Source organism: Nerophis ophidion, linkage group LG04 (genome assembly GCF_033978795.1).
Source record: "Nerophis ophidion isolate RoL-2023_Sa linkage group LG04, RoL_Noph_v1.0, whole genome shotgun sequence".
Lineage (NCBI taxonomy): Eukaryota > Metazoa > Chordata > Actinopteri > Syngnathiformes > Syngnathidae > Nerophis > Nerophis ophidion.
The window spans coordinates 28,716,400-28,742,193 of NC_084614.1; the positions used below are offsets into that span (position 1 = coordinate 28,716,400).

General features: G+C 38.1%; 1 protein-coding gene across 10 annotated transcripts in view; it reads left to right on the top strand.

Annotated features, from left to right (window-relative positions):
- The window catches only part of LOC133551265 (unconventional myosin-XVIIIa-like), a 206,025-nt gene that overhangs the window by 44,494 nt on the left and 135,737 nt on the right, over positions 1–25,794 (top strand). For 4 of the 10 annotated variants that reach the window (XM_061897792.1, XM_061897784.1, XM_061897783.1 and 1 more), the window contains 10 exons: positions 7,462–7,533; positions 10,561–10,617; positions 11,138–11,225; positions 11,324–11,430; positions 11,512–11,688; positions 18,166–18,376; positions 18,450–18,592; positions 19,450–19,550; positions 19,878–19,941; positions 21,706–21,850. In XM_061897792.1, coding sequence (XP_061753776.1) covers positions 7,462–7,533; positions 10,561–10,617; positions 11,138–11,225; positions 11,324–11,430; positions 11,512–11,688; positions 18,166–18,376; positions 18,450–18,592; positions 19,450–19,550; positions 19,878–19,941; positions 21,706–21,850 — 1,165 coding nt within the window. Of the gene's footprint in view, positions 1–434; positions 569–646; positions 673–2,978; positions 3,771–7,461; positions 7,534–10,560; positions 10,618–11,137; positions 11,226–11,323; positions 11,431–11,511; positions 11,689–18,165; positions 18,377–18,449; positions 18,593–19,449; positions 19,551–19,877; positions 19,942–21,705; positions 21,851–25,794 lie in introns of those variants that run through there. The other 6 variants (XM_061897787.1, XM_061897788.1, XM_061897790.1 and 3 more) reach the window with 5 other exon arrangements.

Genomic DNA, 25,794 nt, shown 5'->3' on the forward strand with positions numbered 1-25,794 from the left:
GTAAATTATGAATTCAGTCTTTACTCTGCTTTATTATGCTTAATAGTATGTACATATTATAAAGTGTTATCAAAATATTGTATACAAGCAATACAATAGCGCAGTCTAGCAGCTTCGCCAAGTTAGCTACACGCTTGGTTTTTGATTATTCCTTTCTTCATTTCATTGTATACCATCCATTTCTTCTCAGCACTGTCCTTCGCGCTATGGTTGACAAACAAAGTTATGGCCGTCTTTAGCTATAAGCTATTGCGAGCAAGTTAGACCAGATGTTTTGGGCGGATCTTACGGGCTTTATTGTGACATTTACTGTTCCAACTAATGTTTGGGATGCTTCTAACTAAAATTTTAGCTTGGAACTTAAAGCATAAATATTAGCTGGGAGACAGCTCTTACAATTTCTCAAAACATTCTTGAATTGCTGCGATGAGGTGGCGACTTGTCCAGGGTGTACCCCGCCTTCCGCCCGATTGTAGCTGAGATAGGCGCCAGCGCCACCCGCGACCCCAAAAGGGAATAAGCGGTAGAAAATGGATGGATTCTTGAATTGGAGCACTCTTAAGTTGAGGTACTACTGTATTTCAATTCTGCATATTGATCTATTGAGAACCGCTGGTTTGATCTTTTGTGTTGCTTCTTCTTGTGTAGGTCAAAGTTGAGAACAAGTCAGATGTAAGTGTCTTTTGATCATGTACTTTTACACATAATACTCCTACCACAACATGCCATATAAAGTAAAGAACATTTGTGTGCACACATATTTATTGTCATCACTGGTTATTATGTTACGATACCCCCCTTTCTAAATTGAAACATCCTCTTCTTCTTGTGAGCCAAATTAGAGATGATGATGTAATGCAATAAATGTTTGTATTTCCGCTTAATGCACTTTTATTGTCCCCTGAATCATTTAATTAAGTGATGCCCAGGGCTAGTCGTTTGCCAGGAAAAAGCAATTAAAAGAAACTGCTGAATGTAATGGATTTACTGCATACACATTCGTTTTAATGAAGGTTTTAAAGATACCTTTCCACCAAGCAGTATAGTTCAAGAGTGAAGAATACACTCTATAGACTATTCATTTATAATGTATGTTAAAGCGACATACTCGTTGGTATTCCATTTTGTTTAAAGGAGGTGAACAACATTGAGTCTGCTCTCAGTAGGATTCGTAACAAGTCGTGTTTTTTATCTAATTGAAATTTAACATATAAATAGGTTTACAAGATATATTTAAAAATAATATTTGGAGTTCACGTTGTGGTATAACTCTGACTCAATGGCTACTCTCAGGCAGTTTACCGTTGAGTTTGATAACACAACAAAAACTAGATATTAGTTACAGTGGTACCTTGGTTTTTGATAGTAATTTGTTCTAAAAGGACCAATACCAAATTTTACAAAAAACGCAGCATTTTTTCGCATAATCTAATAATCCATACCAGACACACAAAACACATTTTATAAAAAAAAATATTGTTTTAATACCGAAAAAAATGCAAAATACAAATAATGATTAAAAATTAAAAATGAACAAATAACATCACTTTTACCTGTGTTAAAAGTGATGTTAATTGGCAAATACGACAATTAGCACAGACACTGGAGTAAAAAAGAGGACTACTTTCACACTTTACTAAAAGTTATATAATCTATTATGGATTTTTCAATATCTATTCACAGGGCATGATATTGAGGTCCCCCACCCTGCCACTTAGTGGTATTGTGTGTGACGCAGCAGCAGTAGTATGACACTATGCTAACATTAGCTTCCAACAACAAGCGAACCGGTGCAAAACACAACAAACTGAGGCACTTACCAGCATTACAGTAATGGAGGCCATCACAAATTTTGTTGCTAAATATTCACGCCCGCACTTACTGGCTTTAAGCGGCTCGTTCAGGTGCTGGTACGCTATGATCATGCAACACAATATCTGACTGGAACTGTTATTTTTGTATTTAGTATATTTGTAACTGTAAGTCTTGTAAGATTACTGACGATGTAGTGCAAGCTAACTATAAAAAAAGGGCGGTAGACGCTTCTCGGTAGGTACTTTTCTTCATCTCCTTGCACACAGCACTACGGTCAAGGGGTCCATGAAATCAACAACACACTTCTGGTCTTCACAATAACAAAACAAGGGTCTCAGAAAAATAGCTTACATATTTACTGTTACCCTTATTACAACAATGCCTTGATAAAATGTGCAGTGGTTGAATGTTGCAGTACAAATGCACTTTCACATGCAATTCCTTTAATTTCAAAATTGCACATGTAAGACTTGAATGTTGCCTACCGTTTAAGTTGAAACTGTTAAAGGGGAAGAGAAAAAAGGACATTTGTATTTTTTAACCGAGTAAAGACATTTTTGTTATTTTAGTGCAGATCGAATTAAATTGTGATGAACCGTTTTATTTTTCTTTAATTGTGCTTAATCAAACCTAATGAATTGAAATCAAACCAATTTAGGAAATTGGCCATGATACTCAGGTTCTATCCAAGAACGCACGGACAATGACTGTGTGCTCATATGTAGACTGACGCAATCACTTGCACACAAGACAGCATTTTATGGTACAATATGTCACACAATTGTGACTTTGCAACCCCACAACTTAAAAAAAAGCAGAGGCCAATTCGCCAAGGCATGAGTTGGTTTTTCTGGACATTTGATTACATTAAATATCAAGGAGGCAGAAGGACTAGTTTGTTAGACACAATGCTTGGCCGTACAACAACAAAGATTGCATACAAAAACCTTGACAAATGTTGGAGGGAAAAACTGAGTTGCCACTGTATTTCGATAGCCTTGACAACATTTGAAAATGGAAAACAAGTTTGTTCCATATAATAGTGAAGCAAACTGCATTCAGTCATTCTGTCATCCTTTTGTGCATTGCTGTGTGGTGCAAATATGTTGGGACATTCAGTCACTTAACCTATAAAATGGCTGTGTTGATCTGTTTGCACCCAGTCTGATGTAGATGCTAGTCAGTCACAGGCAATTACCAAACCTGGGCTAGGCACTGGAATTGGTCCACAGTCAACTCCATCATCAGCTGAAGAGAACAACAGTAACACTGACATGGGCGGTTCAGACCCTCCAGGAGAGGAAAAGAAGTCCGGCGGTAAAAAGGTGGTGAAGATTGTGAGGAGAGTTGTTCGGCGTGTGGTTCCTGCTGAGACGGGCCAGCAGAATCACCAAGCTGTGTCCGAGGCTGCTCAGGCTACCGCTGGGGTGAGCTCAGCCCCTAAAACCACCAAAGCTACCGGGGAGGACAAGGATGACATCTCCATGGGCTTGGCCAGCCTCATGGGCAGAGGAAGAACAAAGGAACACCGTCCTCGCACCCGCAACCAAGACCGCAAAGAAGACGTCAAAGAAGAGCTTAAACAGGAGGAGGAAAGAGGAGAACAAAACACGGTGGAAATAATGGAGGAGTCTCCATCCACACCTGTACCCAAGAGTCCATCACCAAACTTTGCACCACCGAGTTCAAAGCCTCTTATACCATTGACTGGCTTTATCCCCTCACCCAAACCTGATCCTTTCGCTCCACCAGCCGGCTTCATCCCTGCCCCAAAACAAAATCTTTTGACTCCTCCACCTGGCTTCATGCCTGCCAGGAAATCGAGTCCAGCTCCACCAAAACCAAATCAACTGGCACGACCTGCAGGTTTTCTCCCTGTCCCAAAGACCGACCCTTTAGCACCTCCTGCAGGGTTTATCCCAAAGTCCCGTTCAGTTGCTGTAAAGAAACCAGAGGTACAGAGTGAACCAAGCCGCATGTTTGCCGTGTAACCCTTGAGTGGAGCATGTTGAGTGATAATAACAGAGGTCATATTATTTGCTGAAGGACTAGGAGACTTATTAATTGCTCTCGTGTGTGCTTGTGTGTGTGTGTGTGTGTGTGTGTGTGTGTGTGTGTGTGTGTGTGTGTGTGACCTCAGCTTTACAAAAACATTTCCTCAAAAATGTGTTCATTATCTCAGACAAAAAAAGGCTTTTGTATAATAAAAACCTTCTATAATGAATTTTCACTAAGTGAACAAAGCAGTTTATGATCCGTCCAGACCTCATCAGTGGGTAAAATGCTGCGCTCATGACCTGGTCTATCCAGTAAGAGTTGCTATTAGCCACTAAGCTGTGACTCATTAGTGTCACTCTCTGCTAGCAGACCATTACAGTTGCGCCAGGAGAGCTGTGGATGATGTTATAGTCAAGCATATACACATAAACATGAAAACCTTTGGTATTATGTGTGTCTGTAGTAATAGCTATACCAATATATAGTATGTGATAATAAGATGGGTGCTGCACATGATTAACTCCAAACTGAGGTTATTGTAATACTGTACATCAGTGAACACCAGAGCAAACCTATAGATCCTAAGTTGTTCTTTTTAAAACTGTGGATCCCACACTTTTCACAATCACATACCCCCTCAGATATTTGACCTAAAGCCACGTACCCCCTAATCCTGCACTTCTAAAAACGCGTAAAGCACTGTAAGCAAACGATGAAACACATTTTGGTAAAAGACAGAAGAGCATGCTCTCCCTTATCTCCCCTTCATGAATGCACGCATATGCCCGGTAGTAGGTAGATTTATCGAGCAGTAGTGCATAGAATTCACCGGCTCGTATGATGAACATAAGTAACTGCACATATACGAGTCAGTGTATCCTGTCAAGAAACAAATCACAGTCTCGTAGATTCGAAAATGCACTAATTAGTCACAGCACCATGTAAGAAGACCAGCCGCTATTTAGCACACACTATTTACATGACATCTCCAAGATAATCACTCTTGAGGCACAATCTGATCATCAAATGTACGTATTTGTTTATGTAACACACACAGAACAATGAACAACTTTGTGTCTGATCCTTTCTTTGTCTGCACTGTTCACATGGGGCGATTAAGTGCACTGCATAACAATGAGTGCTCAGACACCAATGTAATAACACTGTTTTAACTTTTATTCACATCCTCTATATCAGTGGTTCTCAACCTTTTTTCAGTGATGTACCCCCTGTGAACAGTTTTTTAATTCAAGTACCCCCTAATCAGAGCAAAGCATTTTTGGTTGAAAAAAAGAGATAAAGAAGTAAAATACAGCACTATGTCATCAGTTTTTAATTTATTAAATTATATAACAGTGCAAAATATTGCTCATTTATAGTGGTCTTTCTTGAACTATTTGGAAAAAAAATAACAAAAAAATTGTTGAAAAATAAACAAGTGATTTAAATAAAGATTTCTACACAAAAAAGTAATCATCAACTTAAAGTGCCCTCTTTGGGGATTGTAATAGAGATCCATCTGGATTCATGAACTTCATTCCAAACATTTATTCACAAAAAAGAAATCTTTAACATCAATATTTATGGAACATGTCCACAAAAAATCTAGCTGTCAACGATGAATTTTGCATTGTTGTATTTTTTTCACAGTTTATGAACTTACATTCATATTTTGTTAAATGTATTATTCAATAAATATATTTTTAAAGGATTTTAGGATTTTTGAATTGTTGCTATTTTTAGAATATTTAAAAAAAATCTCACGTACCCCTTGGCATACCTTCAAGTACCCCCAGGGGTACGCGTACCCCCATTTGAGAACCACTGCTCTGTATGTCAACTGCCGTACCCCACTTTGGGAACTCAGCATCTAAGGCAGGGTTATTCAGCTAACTTTTTGGGTGGACCGCAGGAAAGCTAAGACCTGGACTTCTCTCTTCACTTGTTTTTGCATCCCTGACGAGTATCCTCTGCAGTGGACATTAGATTTTTGTTTATTTATTTTGTCAGTATTGCTAAATTTGGAAAAAAAAAACTTTTATCTTTGGAACCTACTGCAATGGAACGGGGTTTCCACGGGTCATTAAAAAAAACATTAAAAGTCACTAAATGGATTTTGCAAAAATTAAAGCCTTGAATGGCATTAGAAAGCATTAAATACGACGTCCGGACACATGAAAAAAAATTAGACAATTGCAATTGGCAACAAAAAAAACAACAAAACAAAATACCTGACCAAGTTTTTCCAATTGGGGGAATAACTGCAGTTCAAGATGTTGAATATTTATTGAAATGCAACTTTTGCTAACAAGTGCTTTCTTTTTGATGTTATAACTTGTGAATAACTTATTTATTTAAGATAAATAAGTTATTCACATTTCCGTTAAAATACTACAGTAATGAAAAATATTTTTATTGTGTTTGAAAAAGTTACTTGCATTATTTGTTACACATTGTTGATGTTATGTTATTACATTAGTGCTTGATTAGCCATTGTTAACGTAAACTTTTCAACTATTCAACAATATTATCCATTGTCAAATGCTTCCAATGTTGTCTTAACAGACAATTGTATTCTCTTCATTGTATATAACAATGATCTGCAGTAGTACATCGGCATTCAAATTGTTTTAGGCTGCATTCAAAAGGCATTAAAAGCATTAAATTAGAGTTGCGGATACCTGCGGAGAAACCCTGTAGAAGCTAGCCATGAAATAACTATATGACGCCGCTTTGTTGCTTTTAGGATTCTGAAAAAAAAATATTAGTCTTTTCCAAGTTTAGTGAACTGAAATTGCGGGCCAGTTTGCCTGTATCTGATTCGGGCCCTGGGCTGCCAGTTTAATAGCACTGGTCTAAGGGGTTGTACAAAACGTTTTTAATAAGACTGTGCTGTTTTATTCAAGTTAAAACAGTATTGGTATTCTTAGAGCCTAAAAACAATTCTCAAAGTACATTTTTGAACAGTTTCCTGAAAGGTTCCGTGTCCAGGAAAATGGATGAGATGGTTAACATTGCAACGTTTACCCTTGAGAACCGTAGCTCTGTTGTTTTTGTTGCTGCTCCATGTAGAATTTTCATGTTATCTCAAGATTTTTAAGTTAATTCAAGTTCTAATATTTTAAGTATTATACAGTACCAGACGGCCAACAGAAATACTTTACCATTTCTTAGTTCCTGGCACAGTAAAGTTCATAAAATATACAAAGCTTCAACTAAATTCATTCATTCACTCATTGTTATCATTTCACTCTGTTTTTGTGTTTAAGTTAAAGTTAAAATACCACTGATACACACAGTAGGTGTGGTGAAATTACTTTCTGCATTTGACCCATCCCCTTGTTCCACCCCATGGGGCGTGAGGAAAGCAGTGAGCAGGAGCAGTGGTCGTGCTCGGGAATCATAAATGGTTTGCGTTCATATGAAGGAGACTTGTTTCCCATCGGTGGCCATCAATGGTAAACCCTGTCCTGTTGCAACCCCCCATTCTACATCGAGTGAACAGGTGTGTGTGTGTGTGTGTGTGTGTGTGTGTGTGTGTGTGTGTGTGTTTATCTTCCCATACGTACCGCTTAGTGTTTCCTGCATTGAAAAGCACATTTCATGGATGCACTCCTTTGCATTGAATTGCTGGCCCTGCAATTGCAGGTTCCAGAGCTCATTCCCACTGAGGAAGATTACAAGCGTGTGAAAAGGATCTTCACCATTCCTGGCAATGACGTAAGGTCTTCCTCCCTCTGTTTGTTTGCACCGCCTTTATTTTCTTTCTCTTGTCATACTTTGCAAACTTCCCCAGCTAGAAGCACACCAAACTTAAAATGAGAGACTGTGCTTCCCCCATGACAGGAAGGTTTCTAATTCCTGGGATCCTTGACAAAGTGAAATTGGAGACAAAGTAGATATTTTTATTACCTTCTGAAAGAAAGCTTGGAGAAACATGTAGGCTTTTGTGCACTTCTTTGCGTTACCTGTTCATGAAATGCCCTTTTTCAAAGAAACCCCTGAATTTTTGATCTATTATAAATGAATGCACTAGATTTTCAGTGCATATTCTCTATTTTGTGCCGTGTGCTGTAACAAGTCCTGCTGGGTCACTTCGGTTTGTCCATTCCTATGCGTGTGCCCAGTTTTTCCTTCTGCTTTGTTGATAGTATTGTATTGCTTTGTTGCTATTCAATACGAGCAGGGGTGAAATACTTGGCCTGTTAGTATTGTGTATGATGATGACACTGGTTATTTCTGATCTCTGCTTCTCTGTGGGTGGTTGGATGTCGATATCCCGCTGTCCTCTTTGATGCTTGCATGGCTAGCATGCGAGAGGCCACAAATCCTCTCAGGTACAATCTGCTTGACCGCAGCCTCTCTGTTTTCCCCCGGATGTTTGCCAGAGATTGTTTTTTGTTCCCTCTTTCTAAATGCTACTTTGTCCGTGCCTGCATGCTGCCTTTTGTCCCAACATGGGTCTTTATTGGTCATGCAGGGGGCCTGGAATGTGGAGTGCTGTGATGCTTTCTTACCTGAGTCTCTGAAAGACAAATTTGACTTGTGTTGTATTTAGTTTGTCTGGAATGCTCTAATTACTAGCGTAACTGAACACTACTATGCATTTCAGTAATATGGTTGGTATGGGTAAACTGTATGTATCAATCTCAATAACATTGTTTTCTGTAAAAGCTTTTCATGTATTGACAATGTTGCATGCTGTGAATTCCATCCCCCCGTGAATTTTGGGGATACATCTATTGTTGTCCGTCCACCACAGAGTTTTTGTGTATCACAGTTGTACAAAACCCAAAACCAGTGAAGTTGGCTTGTTGTGTAAATCGTAAATAAAAACAAAATACAATCATTTGCAAATCCTTTTCAACCTATATTCAATTGAATAGACTGCAAAGACAAGATACTTAATGTTCAAACTAGAAAAGTTTTTGCAAACCGAACTTTCCTCCTCTTTGTCTTTGTGATGTCAGATGAAACAAAAAATTAGCTGTTTGGCCACAATATGTGTTTTGAGGTGAAAAGGTCTCCCGTCCAAAGGCAAAACCCAGTAACTCAATTTTGGTCAAAACTTAGCTGATAATAATTTTGGAGTTATTAGGTGATATGCTTTACATTAGTGTATGCAATATTGTAATTTGTTCCGTAAGTAAGCTGCTTACTTATGGAACAAATTACAATTACAAATTACAATTACAATTATTGTTCCGTAAGTAAGCTGCTTACTTACGGAACAAATTACAATATTGCATACACCAATGTAAAGCATATCACCTAGTAACTCCAAAATTATTATCGGCTCAGTTTTGACCAAAATTGAGTTACTGGGTTTTGCCTTTGGACGTCAGAGGTGAGGCCTTTAATCCCAGGAACAGCATTCCTACCATCAAGCATGGTGGTGGTAGTATAATGCTCTGGACCTGTTTTGCTGCCAATTGAACTGGTGCTTTACAGAGAGTTAAGTGGGACAATTAAAAAAAAGATTACATCCAAATTCTTCAGGACAACCTAAAATCATCAGCCCGGAGGTTGGGTCTTGGACGCAGTTGGGTGTTCCAACAGGTCAATGACCCCAAACCCATCCATCCATCCATCAATCTTCTTCCGCTTAGCCGAAGTCGGGTCGCGGGGGTAGCAGCCTAATTAGGGAAGCCCAGACTTCCCCAAACACACATCAAACGTGGTAAAGGAATGGCTAAATCAGGCTAGAATGAAGGTTTTAGAAATGCCTTCCTAAAGTCCTGACTTAAACGTGTGGACATAGCTGAAGAAACAAGTCCATGTCAGAAAACCAACATATTTAGCTGAACTGCACCAATTTTGTCAATAGTGGTCATAAACTCAACCAGAAGCTTCCCAGAAGCTGCCAAAAGTGCTTTATTGCAGTGAAACTTGCCAAGAGACATGTAACCAAATATTAACATTGCTGTATGTATACTTTTTACCCAGAAGATTTGGTCACTTTTTCAGTAGACTCGTAATAAATTCATAAAAGAACCAAACTTCATGTTTTTTTTTTGGTGACCAACAAGTATGTGCTCAAATCACTCTATCACAAAAAAATAAGAGTCGTACAAATGATTGGAATCTCTAGACAGCCATGACATTATGTTTTTTACAAGTGTATGTAAACTTTTGACCATGACTGTATATACTTTGTGCTTATGGTACCTCAGTTTTCATTTCAAAAGATCAGATAAAATTGTACAAAAATCAAAGCATTTTTTCTCCATAAGAAATAATAATTAGACCAGGCCCTATGTCGCAAATGCGTGGGGATTTTTGTTCGGACACTAGATTCCGCGGAATGATAAGTGGGCAAAGACTAGTTTTTTTCCAAGCAAAATTTTTGGCAGTATATTAACTTTTAGTGAAAATGTTTGTCTATTGCAAGTAAAGGATACCTGGAGGGATACGTCGTTTACAACTGTGTATTTCGTGTTGAAATTTACTTTTTTTTCCCCCTTGCCTTACTGTGTGCGACTAATCATAACAACTTGGACGATTAAGTCAAATCAGCAAATCTTGAAATACCTTGATGTGTCAATAATTATTAGTGCACTGTTTCTGCATTGTGTCATAAATTTTAGTGTTTACACATCCCGAAGAGCTAACTTGTCGGTTGACTTTCTTTCTTTCTTTTTTTCTTTCTGTCTGTCTGTCTGTCTGTCTGTCTGTCTGTCTGTCTGTCTTTCTCTTTTTCTTTTTCTTTTTCTTTTTCTTTCTCTCTTTCTCTTTCTCTTTCTCCAGCCCAAACCTCCAGAGGACCCCGTGACCATTCTACAAGTCGCACACTCAGCAGCAAAGGTTAGTGTTAAGATGTCTGTAATATGCTACAGCATCAATAAATGTCTGTAATATGCTACAGCATCAATAAAAGAGCTGTTCTAAGGCGACACTGCTCATTTAGTTTTTGTGGCTGCAGTCTATTCATATTTTTTCAAAAGTTTATTATTTTGTACAGCTCATGTATTCTGTGTAATCTGCTTATCAATTTATTTTTCTCTCTAGTTTGTTGTGTACTGTACATGCTTTGAAAAAAAACACTTTACATCTCAGACATCTTTCGACTGAATATGTTTCAGTGACCTGAGGGTTCAAAGCATCCTTTGTGTGTCCTGAAAAGAGCTTTTCAATAGATTTTTCACGGAAAGTTCACGTGTAATGGACAAGATGATGAAAACATTTCATACCAACTACTGAGTGCTTTTGAAAGTTCACATGAAGGATGCATGTAGAGCGTGTTATTGGATTATTTGTCACTCGACAGTTTATCACATGTCTAATCACTTGTTTGTATCAATTCTGCTCATCCTGGTTGAACCAGGAGCAGACGGAGGATCACATTGCAGCAGAGAGAACCTGGTACAACAGTGAAAAAGTATGGCTTGTCCACAAGAATGGATTTTCCATGGGTTAGTCAACTGTTTTGCTTATTAAACCTATTTCACAAATACAACTTCCATACAAGTAAATACAGCAATGAAGATAAATTCCCATTGTTGTCGTGCAGCAACTCTCCTGAAGACAGAAGCAGGCAGTCTGCCGGAGGGGAAGGTGAAAATCCGCCTGGAGAGTGATGGATCTTTATTGGATGTGGATGAAGATGATGTTGAGAAGGTAATACATCATCCCTTCAGCTCTTAAACACATCAGTCAGGAAGGACGGCAGATGAAACCTCATGTTACTTTGAACTTCAGGCAAACCCTCCGTTGTTTGAGCGAGTGGAGGACCTGGCCTCTCTTCAGTACTTAAACGAGTCCAGTGTGATCCATTCACTCCGGCAGCGCTATGGCGGTAACCTGGTGCACACCCACGCCGGTCCCAACATGGTGGTCATTAACCCCATTAGTGCCCCTTCCATGTACTCTGAGAAGGTAAGAATTGCCAGTGTTCATCAGGGTTTCCCAAAGTTCAAGACTGAACATAAGTCTCTAGTCACTTTTTATTTGGTTGCTGATTGAAAATATGTAAGTTGTATTACTGACTGTTAACCAGGCACGCCGTTTATTGGCTTTTTGATTTTTTTGGGGTCCAGGGGAATATATCTAATTTGAACCCAAACAGTTTAGGTGGGACCCCGCACAATATGGACGAACATTTTGGGACACCTTAAAGGGTCCTAATCAAAATGTTTTTTCTACATTTAAAACCGTTCTTGTGGTCTACATTATATGTACTGTAGGGAAGGGATTAATATGGCCAAATTCCTGGGTAGCTCTCGTGTGAGAGGAAGGTGGGGGCTTAATAATTTTGCAATCCAGTCTGCTGAAAAGGGTTGGAAAGCACCACTCTACAAAGCAACTGATGCCGTGGTCAAAGTTGGAATTGCTACAAACATCCATCCATTTTCTACCGCTTATTCCCTTTGGGGTCGCGGGTGGCGCTGGTGCCTATCTCAGTTACAATCCCTGCGATGCGGTGGCGACTTGTGCAGGGTGTACCCTGCCTTCCGCCTGATTGTAGCTGCCACAAAACACATTTTCAGATATTCAACACTCTACTACCGTCTGGCAGCTAAAGTGGATAGTGCACCCCCTACAATTCGTCACGTTTCATGTGTCAGGTATGCCGTGACAAATGGGGTCATATGAATCCCCTGTGTTTAGTGGTAATACTATGGTCAACATTTTGCATAGATTTTGTTTTACAGACCATCTTCAAGCCATTTTTTGATTGTCTCTTCAGAAAGTGCCGTTTTATGTGCAGTCTTATTTACATACCAAAGCCCTTATTTGGACTAAGCCTCCTTCGACTGCGTTACCACCCCGTCAGCCATGTTGTAGATTTTAGCACCCCTTTGAGACACTTGTGATTTAGGGCTATATAAATAAACGATTTATTGATTGATTGATTCATAGATAGCACTTCCATACTGTGCCTACTGACGGATATAAGTTAGAACTATACAGTACATTTTATTAGAAATGTCAACTGCGTAGGATTTTAGCATGCATGTGCATGTATGAGCCAGTCTTCCCCACATCAAGAGGATAGAGAAAAAGAAGGACATTTTTGACTGCAACTTTGGACTACAACTAAATAAAATGGTGGACTCGCTCAAAGCTCTTTGGATATACCTCTTTCATTTATGGAGATAAATGTCAAATCAAAAATAACACGACAGTAAAAAATTACCCAGCACCCTCTTGAAACAGGGTAGCTGCTAAATATATGAGAAACCAGGCATGTGCAAAGACATTCTGAGGGGCAGGTGTTCAGTGAAGTAAATTATATTTATATTTATATAGCGCTTTACATAGTGAGACACATTTTTAAAGTTACATTTAAAGCAGTGTGGGTGGCACTGGGAGCAGGTGGGTAACGTGTGTTGCCCAAGGACACAACAGCAGTGACGGCGGAAGCGGGGATCGAATCTGGAACACAGAAGTTGCTGGCACGGCCACTTTACCAACCGAGCCACGCCACCCCGACACCCCCCACCCCATACCCTTTAGGGCAGTGGTTCTCAACCTTTTTTCAGTGATGTGCCCCCTTGAACATTTTTTTAATTCAAGTAACCCCTAATCAGAGTAAAGCATTTTTGGTTGAAAAAAAGAGAAAAAGAAGTAAAATACAGCACTATGTCATCAGTTTCTGATGTATTAAATTGTATAACAGTGCAAAATATTGCTCATTTGTAGTGGTCTTTCTTGAACTATTTGGAAAAAAAGATATAAAAATAATTAAAAACTGGTTGAAAAATAAACAAGTGATTCAATTATAAATACATATTTCTACACGTAGAAGTAATCATCAACTTAAAGTGCCCTCTTTGGGGATTGTAATAGAGATCCATCTGGATTCATGAACTTAATTCTAAACATTTCTCCACAAAAAATAAATCTTTAACATTAATATTTATGGAACATTCCACAAAAAATCTAGCTGTCAACACTGAATTTTGCATTGTTGTATTTTTTTTCACAGTTTATGAACTTACATTCATATTTTGTTGAAGTATTATTATATAGATATATTTATAAAGGATTTTTGAATTGTTGCTATTTTTAGAATATTTAAAAAAAATCTCACTTACCCCTTGGTATACTTTCAGGTACCCCCAAAGCTATGGGTACCCCCATTTGAGAACCACTGCTTTAGGGTAAAGGGGGATATCAGGGTGCTTGTGAACCCTGGAAAACAGTTTGGGGAGGAGTTTTCTCAAGAACTCAAAGCTTGAAGCAAAAGCTTCTTTTTAAGACATACAGTGAAGCCCGTTTCTTAAAAATATGTCTTCAACGACGTGGTGGGCATGCACAGTGTGTAGGCTTATTTAACTAGGGGCGGTTAAGAGATGGCATCATCTCCACGGAAAAGATGGGCTTTTGTTCATGACTTCATAAAACCGACCGATTGAGTGCCTCTTTTCTTAAAAGTGGAGCACACAAATGATGGATCTTTCTTACATTTGGTGATCATTAACAAGCTCTAGGTCCACATATTATTCTTATACAACGTCAGTAATGGAGTACCAGTCATTAGTTAGTATATGTGTTTAGATCAGTAATGACACTCCATTTGACACTTGGCATAGTGCTGAGCGATATAAGGATTGCATGCAGCTGTGGGCCATGAAACCTTTACAATGAAGGTTCAGGCACACTGTTTTGCACTTTATTTAATACTAGAAAGGCTTTGGTTATGTGCCCTTATTGATTCATCAGAGTGTGGGTGGCTTTTATGTTTTTTTTAATGTTTTCAGCAGTCGGTGACCTTCAGTTTCAGCTTTGCAATAATACCACTCACTCAGCCAGGTTGGAAAAAAATCGAAAAATAGAAGAGTTTTTAACAAACTGACCTGCTCAAATTTTTTACGAAGATTATTTGGAAATACACGTTCCCCGTCATGGACCTGTATTTTATAAAATGACTTAAATAAAAAATAAAAGCTATGTATTAAGTTAAAGTTAAAGTACCATTGATTGTCACACACACACTAGGTGTGGCAAAATTATTCTCTACATTTGACCCATCACCCTTGATCACCCGCTGGGAGGTAAGGGGAGCAGTGAGCAGCAGCAGTGGCCGCGCCCGGGAATAATTTTTGGTGATTTAACCCCCAATTCCAACCCCTGATGCTGAGTGCCAAACAGGGAGGTAATGGGTACCATTTTTATAGTCTTTGGTATGACTCGGCCGGGGTTTGTAAACATTATTGTAGCAAACGTGTTTCTCAATCTGTGTGCGCGTAATCAGAACATCTTTCTGGCCGTGTTACGATTTTTGTGTCTGTGTTTAGCGTCCGTGGTCAACTCTGTGTGAAGCAATCCAGACAATCGAGGGATCCTGCATTTGCTTTATGGTTTAGCTATCAACTAGGGATGTAAGGATAAACGGTATTAATATTAACTGCGGTAAAACTCCCGAGGGTCAGTGTTATCATTTCAAGTTAAAATTATTGAAAAACTGTGATTGATAACTGCTCTTTGATGAACTCACAAACTGATTGGCACCTGCTCGCTAACTTAAATGCTTAACATTAAAATAAAATAAATTAACGCCTCTTCCCATTAAGAAATAGCAAAGCCTGATTTAAACTTATACAAACACATTGCTGTCTGAGCAACTAAGCTATTTAAATGTGTACATTTGAACCTACAAGCTGGGCTGTTTTGGACCAGATTGCTCTAGTCAGAGGAATACTAGACTAAGGTGTCTTTCCGAAGGTGCTCATGGACTGTTGACCACAGTTGACCGACACACCGACCGCCAGAAATAATAAGTATTAATAATAAAATGTACAAATGTTACGCACTTTTTATTTAAATAAATCTTACCAAACTGCTACAGTACAAACCAATATTTAAAACAATAGAAGCTTAGCTCTTAAAACAGATAATATAATAATACTAAAACACTATCTGTGAGGCATAAGAAACCGAATACATGCAAAATAGTGGGTTTTCTAACCATGTGTATATGTATTGAACTAATAATTTGGTCAAAAGAGTTCAGTGTGTGCTCATTAAAGGGGTACTGCACAGTTTTTAGAATTTTGCCTTTCGTTAAAAGTCAAAGTAAAATTACCAATGATTGTCACACACACACTACCTCACAATCATTATAAAATACATGATGACAGATGGAGTTGTTAATGCATTCTAAATATTAATTAAAGGTAAATAAAAGTCTGCTTACAGCCGGTCTTTTATTGCTCTCATAAAGTCTGATATAACCATTCAAAAGTACCAACAGTACTCAATTTACATTTTATGACTACTACCATGTGCGCCTAAGTTTACATCATCGAGTGGTCTGCTGTTTCCTTGCTTTCCTGCTCTTGGAATTTTATTGTAGATCATAAATCATTCATCTCATCTGGAAGGTAGATGGCTGAGAATTAATCCGAAATATTGGAACACTTTGACAGCTATTTAGGTCCTGGAACTGGCGAGAACGATACAAAAAGAGCTTGGTCCCCACCCTGTTTTTTTGCTAAGATTATCAATCAATCAATCAATGTTTATTTATATAGCCCTAAATCACAAATGTCTCAAAGGACTGTACAAACCATTACGACTACAACATCCTCGGAAGAACCCACATAAGGGCAAGGAAAACTCACACCCAGTGGGCAGGGAGAATTCACATCCAGTGGGACGCCAGTGACAAAGCTGACTATGAGAAACCTTGGAGAGGACCTCAGATATGGGCAACCCCTCCCCCCCCTCTAGGGGACCGAAAGCAATGGATGTCGAGCGGGTCTAACATGATACTGTGAAAGTTCAATCCATAGTGGCTCCAACACAGCCGCGAGAGTTCAGTTCAAAGCGGATCCAAGACAGCAGCGAGAGTCCCGTCCACAGGAAACCATCCCAAGCGGACGCGGATCAGCAGCGTAGAGATGTCCCCAACCGATACACAGGCGAGCGGTCCATCCTGGGTCTCGACTCTGGACAGCCAGTACTTCATCCATGGTCATCGGACCGGATCCCCTCCACAAGGGAGGGGGGGACATAGGAGAAAACAGAAAAGAAGCGGCAGATCAACTGGTCTAAAAAGGAGGTCTATTTAAAGGCTAGAGTATACAGATGAGTTTTAAGGTGAGACTTAAATGCTTCTACTGAGGTAGCATCTCGAACTGTTACTGGGAGGGCATTCCAGAGTACTGGAGCCCGAACGGAAAACGCTCGATAGCCCGCAGACTTTTTTTGGGCTTTAGGAATCACTAATAACCCGGAGTCTTTTGAACGCAGATTTCTTGCCGGGACATATGGTACAATACAATCGGTAAGATAGGATGGAGCTAGACCGTGTAGTATTTTATACGTAAGTAGTACAACCTTAAAGTCACATTTTAAGTGCACAGGAAGCCAGTGCAGGTGAGCCAGTACAGGCGTAATATGATCAAACTTTCTTGTTCTTGTCAAAAGTCTAGCAGCCGCATTTTGTACCAACTGTAATCTTTTAATGCTAGACATGGGGAGAACCGAAAATAATACGTTACAGTAATCGAGACGAGACGTAACAAACGCATGGATAATGATCTCGGCGTCTTTAGTGGACAAAATGGACCGAATTTTAGCGATATTACGGAGATGAAAGAAGGCCGTTTTAATAACGCTTTTAATGTGTGACTCAAAGGAGAGAGTTGGGTCGAAGATAATACCCAGATTTTTTACCGAGTCACCTTGTTTTATTATTTGGTTGTCAAATGTTAAAGTTGTATTATTAAATAGAGGTCGGTGTCTAGCAGGACCGATAATCAGCATTTCCATTTTTTTGGCGTTAAGTTACAAAAAATTATGAGACATTGTTAATCTAAATGGCAATTTATGAACATCCCAGCAGTCGGCATCCTAATGAGAGCAGACATTGTACAGTAAGTGATGTTGTATTATGTTTGTTGGTTCTCGTAAAGTGTGCAGTGGGCAGAAATCAGTGACGCAAACGTTGTGATGCGTTTTTGAAAATAATGCGCCGCGTGTGTTTATAATGATCAAAATACGTAAATATGAAATGTTATTACAAATGTGCCCGTTACTACATTACATATATACTTACGTCATGTATATAAAACCCTAATGGAGGTGTTTGGATGTTTTTTACGGGCTTTAAAGACAGAATTGAAAGGCTCCCATAGGCTCCATTGTAAGCAAACTTTTAATAGTATTTATTCAATATTTCGAATGCATTAAAAAAACAAAAAACATTCATTGTCATATCTTTCATAATGGTTGTGAACGATAAGAAAAAAAAAAAAAGGCGAGTTCCCGTTTAAGCACATTTAACAGTACCGCGCTAATAATGATAACCGTAATCATGTTGGTCACGATAACCATGACATGGCATTTTCATATTGATACAGCCCTACTATCGATAGATCCTTTATTTCTGTGTCTTTGTCGCAGGTGATGCAAATGTTTAAAGGCTGCAGAAGAGAGGACACCGCCCCCCATATTTACAGCATGGCTCAGTCTGCTTATCGGAACCTCCTGACCACTCGCCAGGACCAGTCCATTGTCCTACTGGGCAAGAGTGGCAGTGGCAAGACTACAAACTGCCAACACATCATCCAATACCTTGTCACCATTGCTGGCAGCACCAACAAAACCTTTTCAAGTAAGCTGGAAGGGAACCAGACTCCAAATGAAACATGCCACATTGTTCGTGACCTCACTCTTATTGTCCGCAGTGGAGAAGTGGCAGGCGGTGCACACGGTTTTAGAGGCGTTTGGGAACACTTCGACCTCTTTGAATGATAATGCTAGTCGCTTTTCGCATATTGTTTCTTTGGATTTTGACCAGTCAGGCCTGGTGACCTCAGCTTCTATTCAGGTATTTTTTTATATTTATTTCACAATTCAGTCTCACTAAGTAGACAAAATACCATAAAAATGATAAACATTTGGGTGACGATAGAGATTTCAATACTTTGTCATATTGTAATAATGCATGTTGATGACACATTTTAGCTGCGTCATTTAAATTTGACGGCAACAAGCGAACAATGCAATAAAGCGTATATACTGGCTGTTAATGTCCTCGCTTCCAAGCAGAAAATAACCTGTTTCTTCCAAGTGTCATTAACACTGCAGGACTAGAGGACAAGGACTAGATAAACATGCTACACTACTCAACAAAACTAGAGCTCTTAGATGTAAACAGGTGTTGGGCTGATACAAATATCAACAGTAACGATACCAAGTTTAGTGTCAGTATGTGGTCGATACTACAGTCATTAGATCGATATTTTTTAGTTTGACAAAATCCTTTTTGTCATTGTTTACAAACTCAGAAAAAAAAAACAATAGTAGTTTTTAGTTTTTGTTATTTTGCACTAATGACTTTACTATATATTTTACAAAAGAAGAATAAGTGATTTCTTACATTTTAACAGAAGTGTAAATAGAACCATGTTACAACACAAGAAGCTTAATAATAGTTTTGAGAAAATATTACTACTGGAAATGACGCAATCTGTTACAGTAATATGTCCACGGGCAAATTAGCAGCCTTTGTAACCTGTTTTGAAATGGTTCCATTATCATTTATACGCCAAAAAATATATTGCAATACATATAGTTATCACAAGAGGCTGCGTTATATATCCCAATATAGATTTCAGGCAATATATGGATATCCCTAAATGTCACTGTGATTTTTGTAATGCTACATGTGCTGTGTCCTTGCAGACAATGTTTCTGGAGAAGATGAGAGTGACAAAAAGACCAGAGGGCGAGTCCACTTTTCATGTGTTTTACTACCTAATGGCTGGAGCCGACAGCACTCTCAGGTCTGGATAACTACTGACAGAACAATTGAATGCACAGTGCACCTCAAGTCTTTTCATTATGTTTATATACAGTACACTCAATGGCCACAGCATTAGGTGATGACAAGATAATACAAGATCTGTATCCAAAAGTCTGCCTTTGCTAAGATGTTAATGCTGTTGTTGACACTGATATTTATATATAACTTTCCTACATTTTGATTCCTTGTGAATTATCTTTACAAAAGACACACTTTTGATGATGATTAGATGTTAAACTGGCTTTCGAATGTATTTTATTTATGTGAAAAAAACTAAAATCTTTGTTGTTTTGTATTTCTTCATTAGAACTGAGCTACACCTCAACCACTTTGCTGAAAACAATGCATTCAAGATCATGCCTCTGACTAAGGTAAATATTGGGCTACTTGATACACCTTCAGTATCTGAAATATATTTTACCAGTAATAGGCATGCTGCTTGGTATCCATCCATCCGTCTATTTCCTACCGCTTGTATGTATAGTTTAATAGTTTTTGACGTGTTTAACAAGATGCAATGGTTGAATTTGCAACATGTCTAAAAAGGAGTAGGAAGAAGCCGATTTGCGATATTTCAATTGCTTACGTTAAGGGGAAGGGTAAGTAAAAGAAAGGGGATACATAGGTAGTGTTATGATATTAGCAACAAGCAAGTATTGGATCATATTGGCTTGCATCTAAAATCTGTCATACAAGCTCCGATACAAACAACAATTTAACATCTAAATATCCTCCAATACTTATATGTAAGTACACATGGTTGGTCTTTTGTTGTATTTTAGTGAAGTAATTAACAAAAAATAAATATGGTAGGCTACAGGCTACTAGGAGTTAGCAACCACACAATAGCCAAGCACACAATAGCTAGACTTGTAATAAGTAGGGATGTAAAAAAAACTACTTGTTTTTCAGATTAATCGCGATACTTTTTTTTAACGATTCTAAATCGATTCAAGATATTAATTTTTTAATTAAAAAAAAATGTTTATCTGTCCTGTCCAGCCACTCAGGCAAATCATATTGAGGAAGATGCCCATATTTTCTATACAAATATACTTTAGAAAATAAATGTTGGATACTTCTCTTGTTGCCTTATTTGTATTTAACTTTATTAAATGTTTGGGAAGCATTTTATTAAACAAAACCACTTTTATTTTAAGTAATATAGACATTGATTAGAGCTATTTATTTTATGAAGGAATATAGTTAATCATATAACTGGCATTCAATTCTATCAAAAAAGTATAGATTTAAATCGAGAATCGAATTTGATGCGAATCGTTACCCCCCAGAATCAAATCAAATCGTATCGTGTGGTGCCCAAAGATTTACAGCCCAAGTAATAAGTGTCCTTAATTGAACAGTAATACAGTCTAAAACAAATTTGCCATTATAAATAAACCTCAAATGGTATTATTGCGTAAATGTCATAGTGTCATAGTGTATTAGACAGTATTTAGTAAGAAATGTGTCCGTATCATTCACCTTCCTGCCTCATGAGTTTATCTCAATGAATTATTGTGGCCACTAGGGTTTGAAAAAAACATTTACCACTGCACTTCAAATAAAACACAGCATAAGTCCATTCCAGACATTTAATAATAGACAGGTTAGTGTTTTTCATACAAATCATTGTTCTCAAAGTAGTTTAAAAAGATTAGCTCTTTTCTAATATGCCGCTCTACAAAATATTTAAACATGTATGATGTATGCTAATATTGGTGTCGACCATTGCTCGAGGCGCCAAAACCAGAATCGAAAGTGCAAAAGTTTTATTAGGGAAATCTGTAATAATTATGTTCAAAATATGCATACAATAGAGTAACCAAATAATTGGACTATTGATTAAATAGAACATTTTAAAAGTGATCAACAATAGATTAAAATTTTTGTGGAAAGATTTTTCAATATTACAGTGAAAAGTTTGACTTAATCACACAATTTGTAAGTAATTTGTGGATATAGAATAAACAATAACTTATTGTTGATAATTTATCAATTAAATAACATCATCTTTGTTATTATTGATTGTTATTAACGTCACATATGCACACTATATTATTTATCTATTTATTTGTATTGATTACTCATTTTTTTAAATGATGCATATTTGTAAAATACTTTATGTCCATCAGGTGGAGGATAAGCAGCGGGCATCCCAGCAGTTTTCCAAACTGCAAGCCGCCATGAAAGTTTTGGGGATCAGCAATGATGAACAGAGAGCTTTTTGGCTCGTCCTGTCGGCTTGCTACCATTTAGGAGCTTCAGGGGCTACGAAAGGTAAATTTGTTTGAAGTCGAACGTGATTTCATTCCCTCTTATTAGTACAAACCAGACCACATAATTTGATAATTATATATTGTATATAAGATCTTTGTCAAATAATAAATTCAGTTTTATAAATATTTGCAGTTTTCCAGCATTATAAGCTACAGTAATAACAATAATAATAATGCATTAGATTTATATAGTGCTTTTCCAGACACTCAAAGCCCTTCACAGAGAAATGAGAACCCATCATTCATTCACACCTGTTGGTGGTAAGCTACTTTCATAGCCACAGCTGCCCTGGGGTAGACTGACGAAAGCATGGCTGCCAGTTTGCGCCTACGGCCCCTCCGACCACCATCTGTCATTCATCATTCATTCACCAGTGTGAGTGGCACACTGCCCAAGGACACAATGGCAGCGATTTGGTTGTCCAGAGGCGGGGAGGGAACCTGCAACCCTCAGGTTTCTGACACGGCCACTCTACCCACTACGCCATGCCGCCCCAGTGTCTTAACTTCTAATCTTGTTAAAAAAATGCATGTCAGGAGAAGCACTCAGGTTTAGGGGTCTACTTTTGAACCTACTTTTGTGGTGAAACCTAAAGAAATATAATTATCTTTTTGCTTTAAAGTAATACAAGTCCATCTCAATGAACAATGGTTTTATTTAGATTGCTTAGCTGTGAATCATAATTAAAAAAGTTGTATAAAATATGTTCTGTTAATATTGAATTTTGAAAGGTTATTGATTTTTTAAAATAAGAATTACATTTGGTGTTGAATCATTGGTGAAACAAGTCTTGTTCTGATAAAACCACAGTACGTGTTAATACAGTATATATGATAGTCACAGGAAAACAATATACTTTCAAAAGATAAGAGCTGATTTGTTATTTAATATTTTGTTCTTTTATGAGAAAAGTAATGTATTTCATATAAACTATTACTCCAAATTCTTTAGATAAATATAAATAATGATCCTCTTTTTTTAATGTTAGATCTGCTATTCAGCCTTGTAGCACAGGGGGGCAGCAATGATCTCTAATCTGTTAAAACTAATTCAAGGGAGAATGATCAAATGAACTATTAATAAATAGTCGTTACTGCAGTGCTTGGTTTTTGTTTAGTAAAATTTTGTATTTCTTCCAAGTTAGATTACTCCACCTTGATATTTACCCAGATTAAAAATAATTGGGGCAGAAAACACTCATCAAAGCAAATATGGAATATTTAGAATTTACAGATATGTCTTTTCATGTCTGTACGACCCTCCTGCTTATTACCGGCCCTGCAGGGGATCTGCTGGCTGGATGAAAAACTACTACCGCCACTGCTGTGCACTGTGGGAATTTTTCCAGTCTGTCTCATAAGTCTTAGAAGATACCAATTCTTAGCCCATTAAAACTGATGTTTGCACAGATATCTGCATCACTTTTCTAGTCTCCCTTTTAAAGGGAACCCTCAATGCCCACACACGTCTACCTCATATAATTGTACTAGTAGTTTATTTTGGACATTTTAAAAGCAAAGTAAAGTAATATAATAAAAGACACTATTTCCTAAAGTACAGTTTATACTGATTTTAAAATGTGATATCCCAGGTGTTTTTTGGAATTATATGTACACTTCTTAAACATTATGAAGCACATATTTCTTAATGTTGTTTAAAGCTAGGAATGACACGAGTTCGAGCCCTTGAGTTCAGTTCAAAACTTGGGGGACAAACATTTTTGCAGCAAATTCCTAATAACACTGGGGTGCTCCTGTTGTATAGAGGAACTTTGACCACTGTTAACATATTGGCAGATCCTTGCATTGACATTTTAACCTCGCTAGCAGACATAGAATACAAAAGTGCAAACTTGTGATTTAAATTACTAAGGCGTTCACCTTTAAATCATCTCCTTTTCAGCAGTTACATTTGTGTTGCTGTAGCTTCTTTACTTCAGATGCAGTCAGTAGTCATGTATTCAACTTCTTTAGTTATACTAGAGGTGTTCCTCAAGGTTCCATTTTAGATCCTCCCTTTTTCATCCTTTGGGATATTCAACTGGTGGCCTGTGAGTTCAGTTTAAAAAACTTATTAAAACTCACATTTAGCAGCACATTTTTAAAGTCCCCTGCGCTGTCTTGGAGAGGATCTTCGACCAACTTTTTTGCAGAAGGTCCTCAAAGTGGTCCTGTAACTTTAATAAAATAAATAGAAAAATAATCAAATGTCTACTGTAGAGGTAGTTGGTTCTCCGAAATATACAAAAAAAGTCTAACTGTGAAGGGAGAAGTCCGTCCCCGCCAACGTTCCCTCTAAGGTACGTGCCTGTGCAATTGCACACTGCTCACGGCAAATCTAGGCCGCGCACAAAATCGTATAAAATGATGAGTGGATAACAGTGAGCACGTCTGCCGTCGCTCACATGTGCGCCACTGAATGCTCAAGGAGTTTTGGTGTTTGCTCAAATATATGAAAAATTTGAGGGAAACTTGGTCCCCGGTATTTAGCTTTCTGGAAATGTGGCCCCTAAAACAATTAAGTTGAATATTCCTGGTCTACAGTATACAGTGCTACCTCGATTTTTGTCAGTAATCTGTTCCAAAAGGTCAGATGCAGGCAAATACATAATATTTATAGTTTTACATGCAGATACAATGTGAAATACATATAAATCGATTATGGAACATTTAACACCACTTTACCCTTTATTGAAGACTCTTGTTAGCGAACATAGCAAGGAGGACGGGTAAGGAAGAGCCACATGGACGCCAACTTTGTACTTTGCTAAGAGTGTTTCTTACCTTCTTTAGCACTCGGGATATATCCGAGACAAAGAATGTGTGCTCACACGGCTTTATTTACATCCACTGATACAATTTAGGACGGCAAGGCACAGTAGGGAGAGTGGCAGTGACAGCAACCTGAGGGTTCCTGCTTCAATCCCCACCTTCTACCAACCTCGTCGCGTCCGTTGTGTCCTTGAGCAAGACACTTTACCCTTGCTCCTGATGGGTCGTGGTAAGGGCCTTGCATGGCAGCTCCCGCCATCAGCGTGTGAATGTGTGTGTGCATGGGTGAATGTGGAAATAGTGTCAAAGCGCTTTGAGTACCTTGAAGGTAGAAAAGCGATAAAGTATAACCAATTTAATTGCATGGATGCTTAAGATGGCATTTTACAGCACAACATGTCACACTGTCACACTGTCTTGACTCCACAACCCCACAGCAAGAAATACTACAACACACAATGAGACTGAGTCACCAACATATGAATAGTTCAGTTGGGCACTTGCTTAAGCGGAGTGATGCGCGGGCAGATGGATTAGTTTGGTACATGCAGTTTTTGGTACCTACGATAACAGACTGCACACGAGAAGCTGGGCAAACTTTTGGCACAAATTTTGAATGAAAACGAATCATACAAAAAGTGGGGTGTACATAAATTGATGTTTTAGTTTTGTCAGGAAAGCTTTACTAGCTCGGAAAACCATATTGAAATGCCAATTTAGCGCTAGGTAGGAGATACATGTACTACATGTATCCGTCTTTATTGGTGTTCAGTATAATGATTAGCTATCTTTCGATCAATCTGTCTATAGTCGTAGCTAAATTTACGTTTCTGTAAGGGAGCTCCTAAAGGGGAACTGCATTTTTTTTTTAAATGTTGCCTATCATTCACAATCATAATGAGAAACAAGGACACACATTTCTTTATTTTTATTTTATTTTAAAGATGATAAAAAAAAAACGTTTGGAAGATGTGGCTAACGGTACTCACGCTTGTAGCTTTCAAAGTCCTTTAAAACAACTTCAAAACCCTCCATCAATGTTTTATAAACACACTGCAATCTGTGTATAACTTAGTAAAAGACACGTTTTGTACAACGTTTAATGTATTTTGGTCATTTTAAACATAGCCGAAATTAATTTCCTCAGCACATTTATTTCCGTTTCCATAGCAG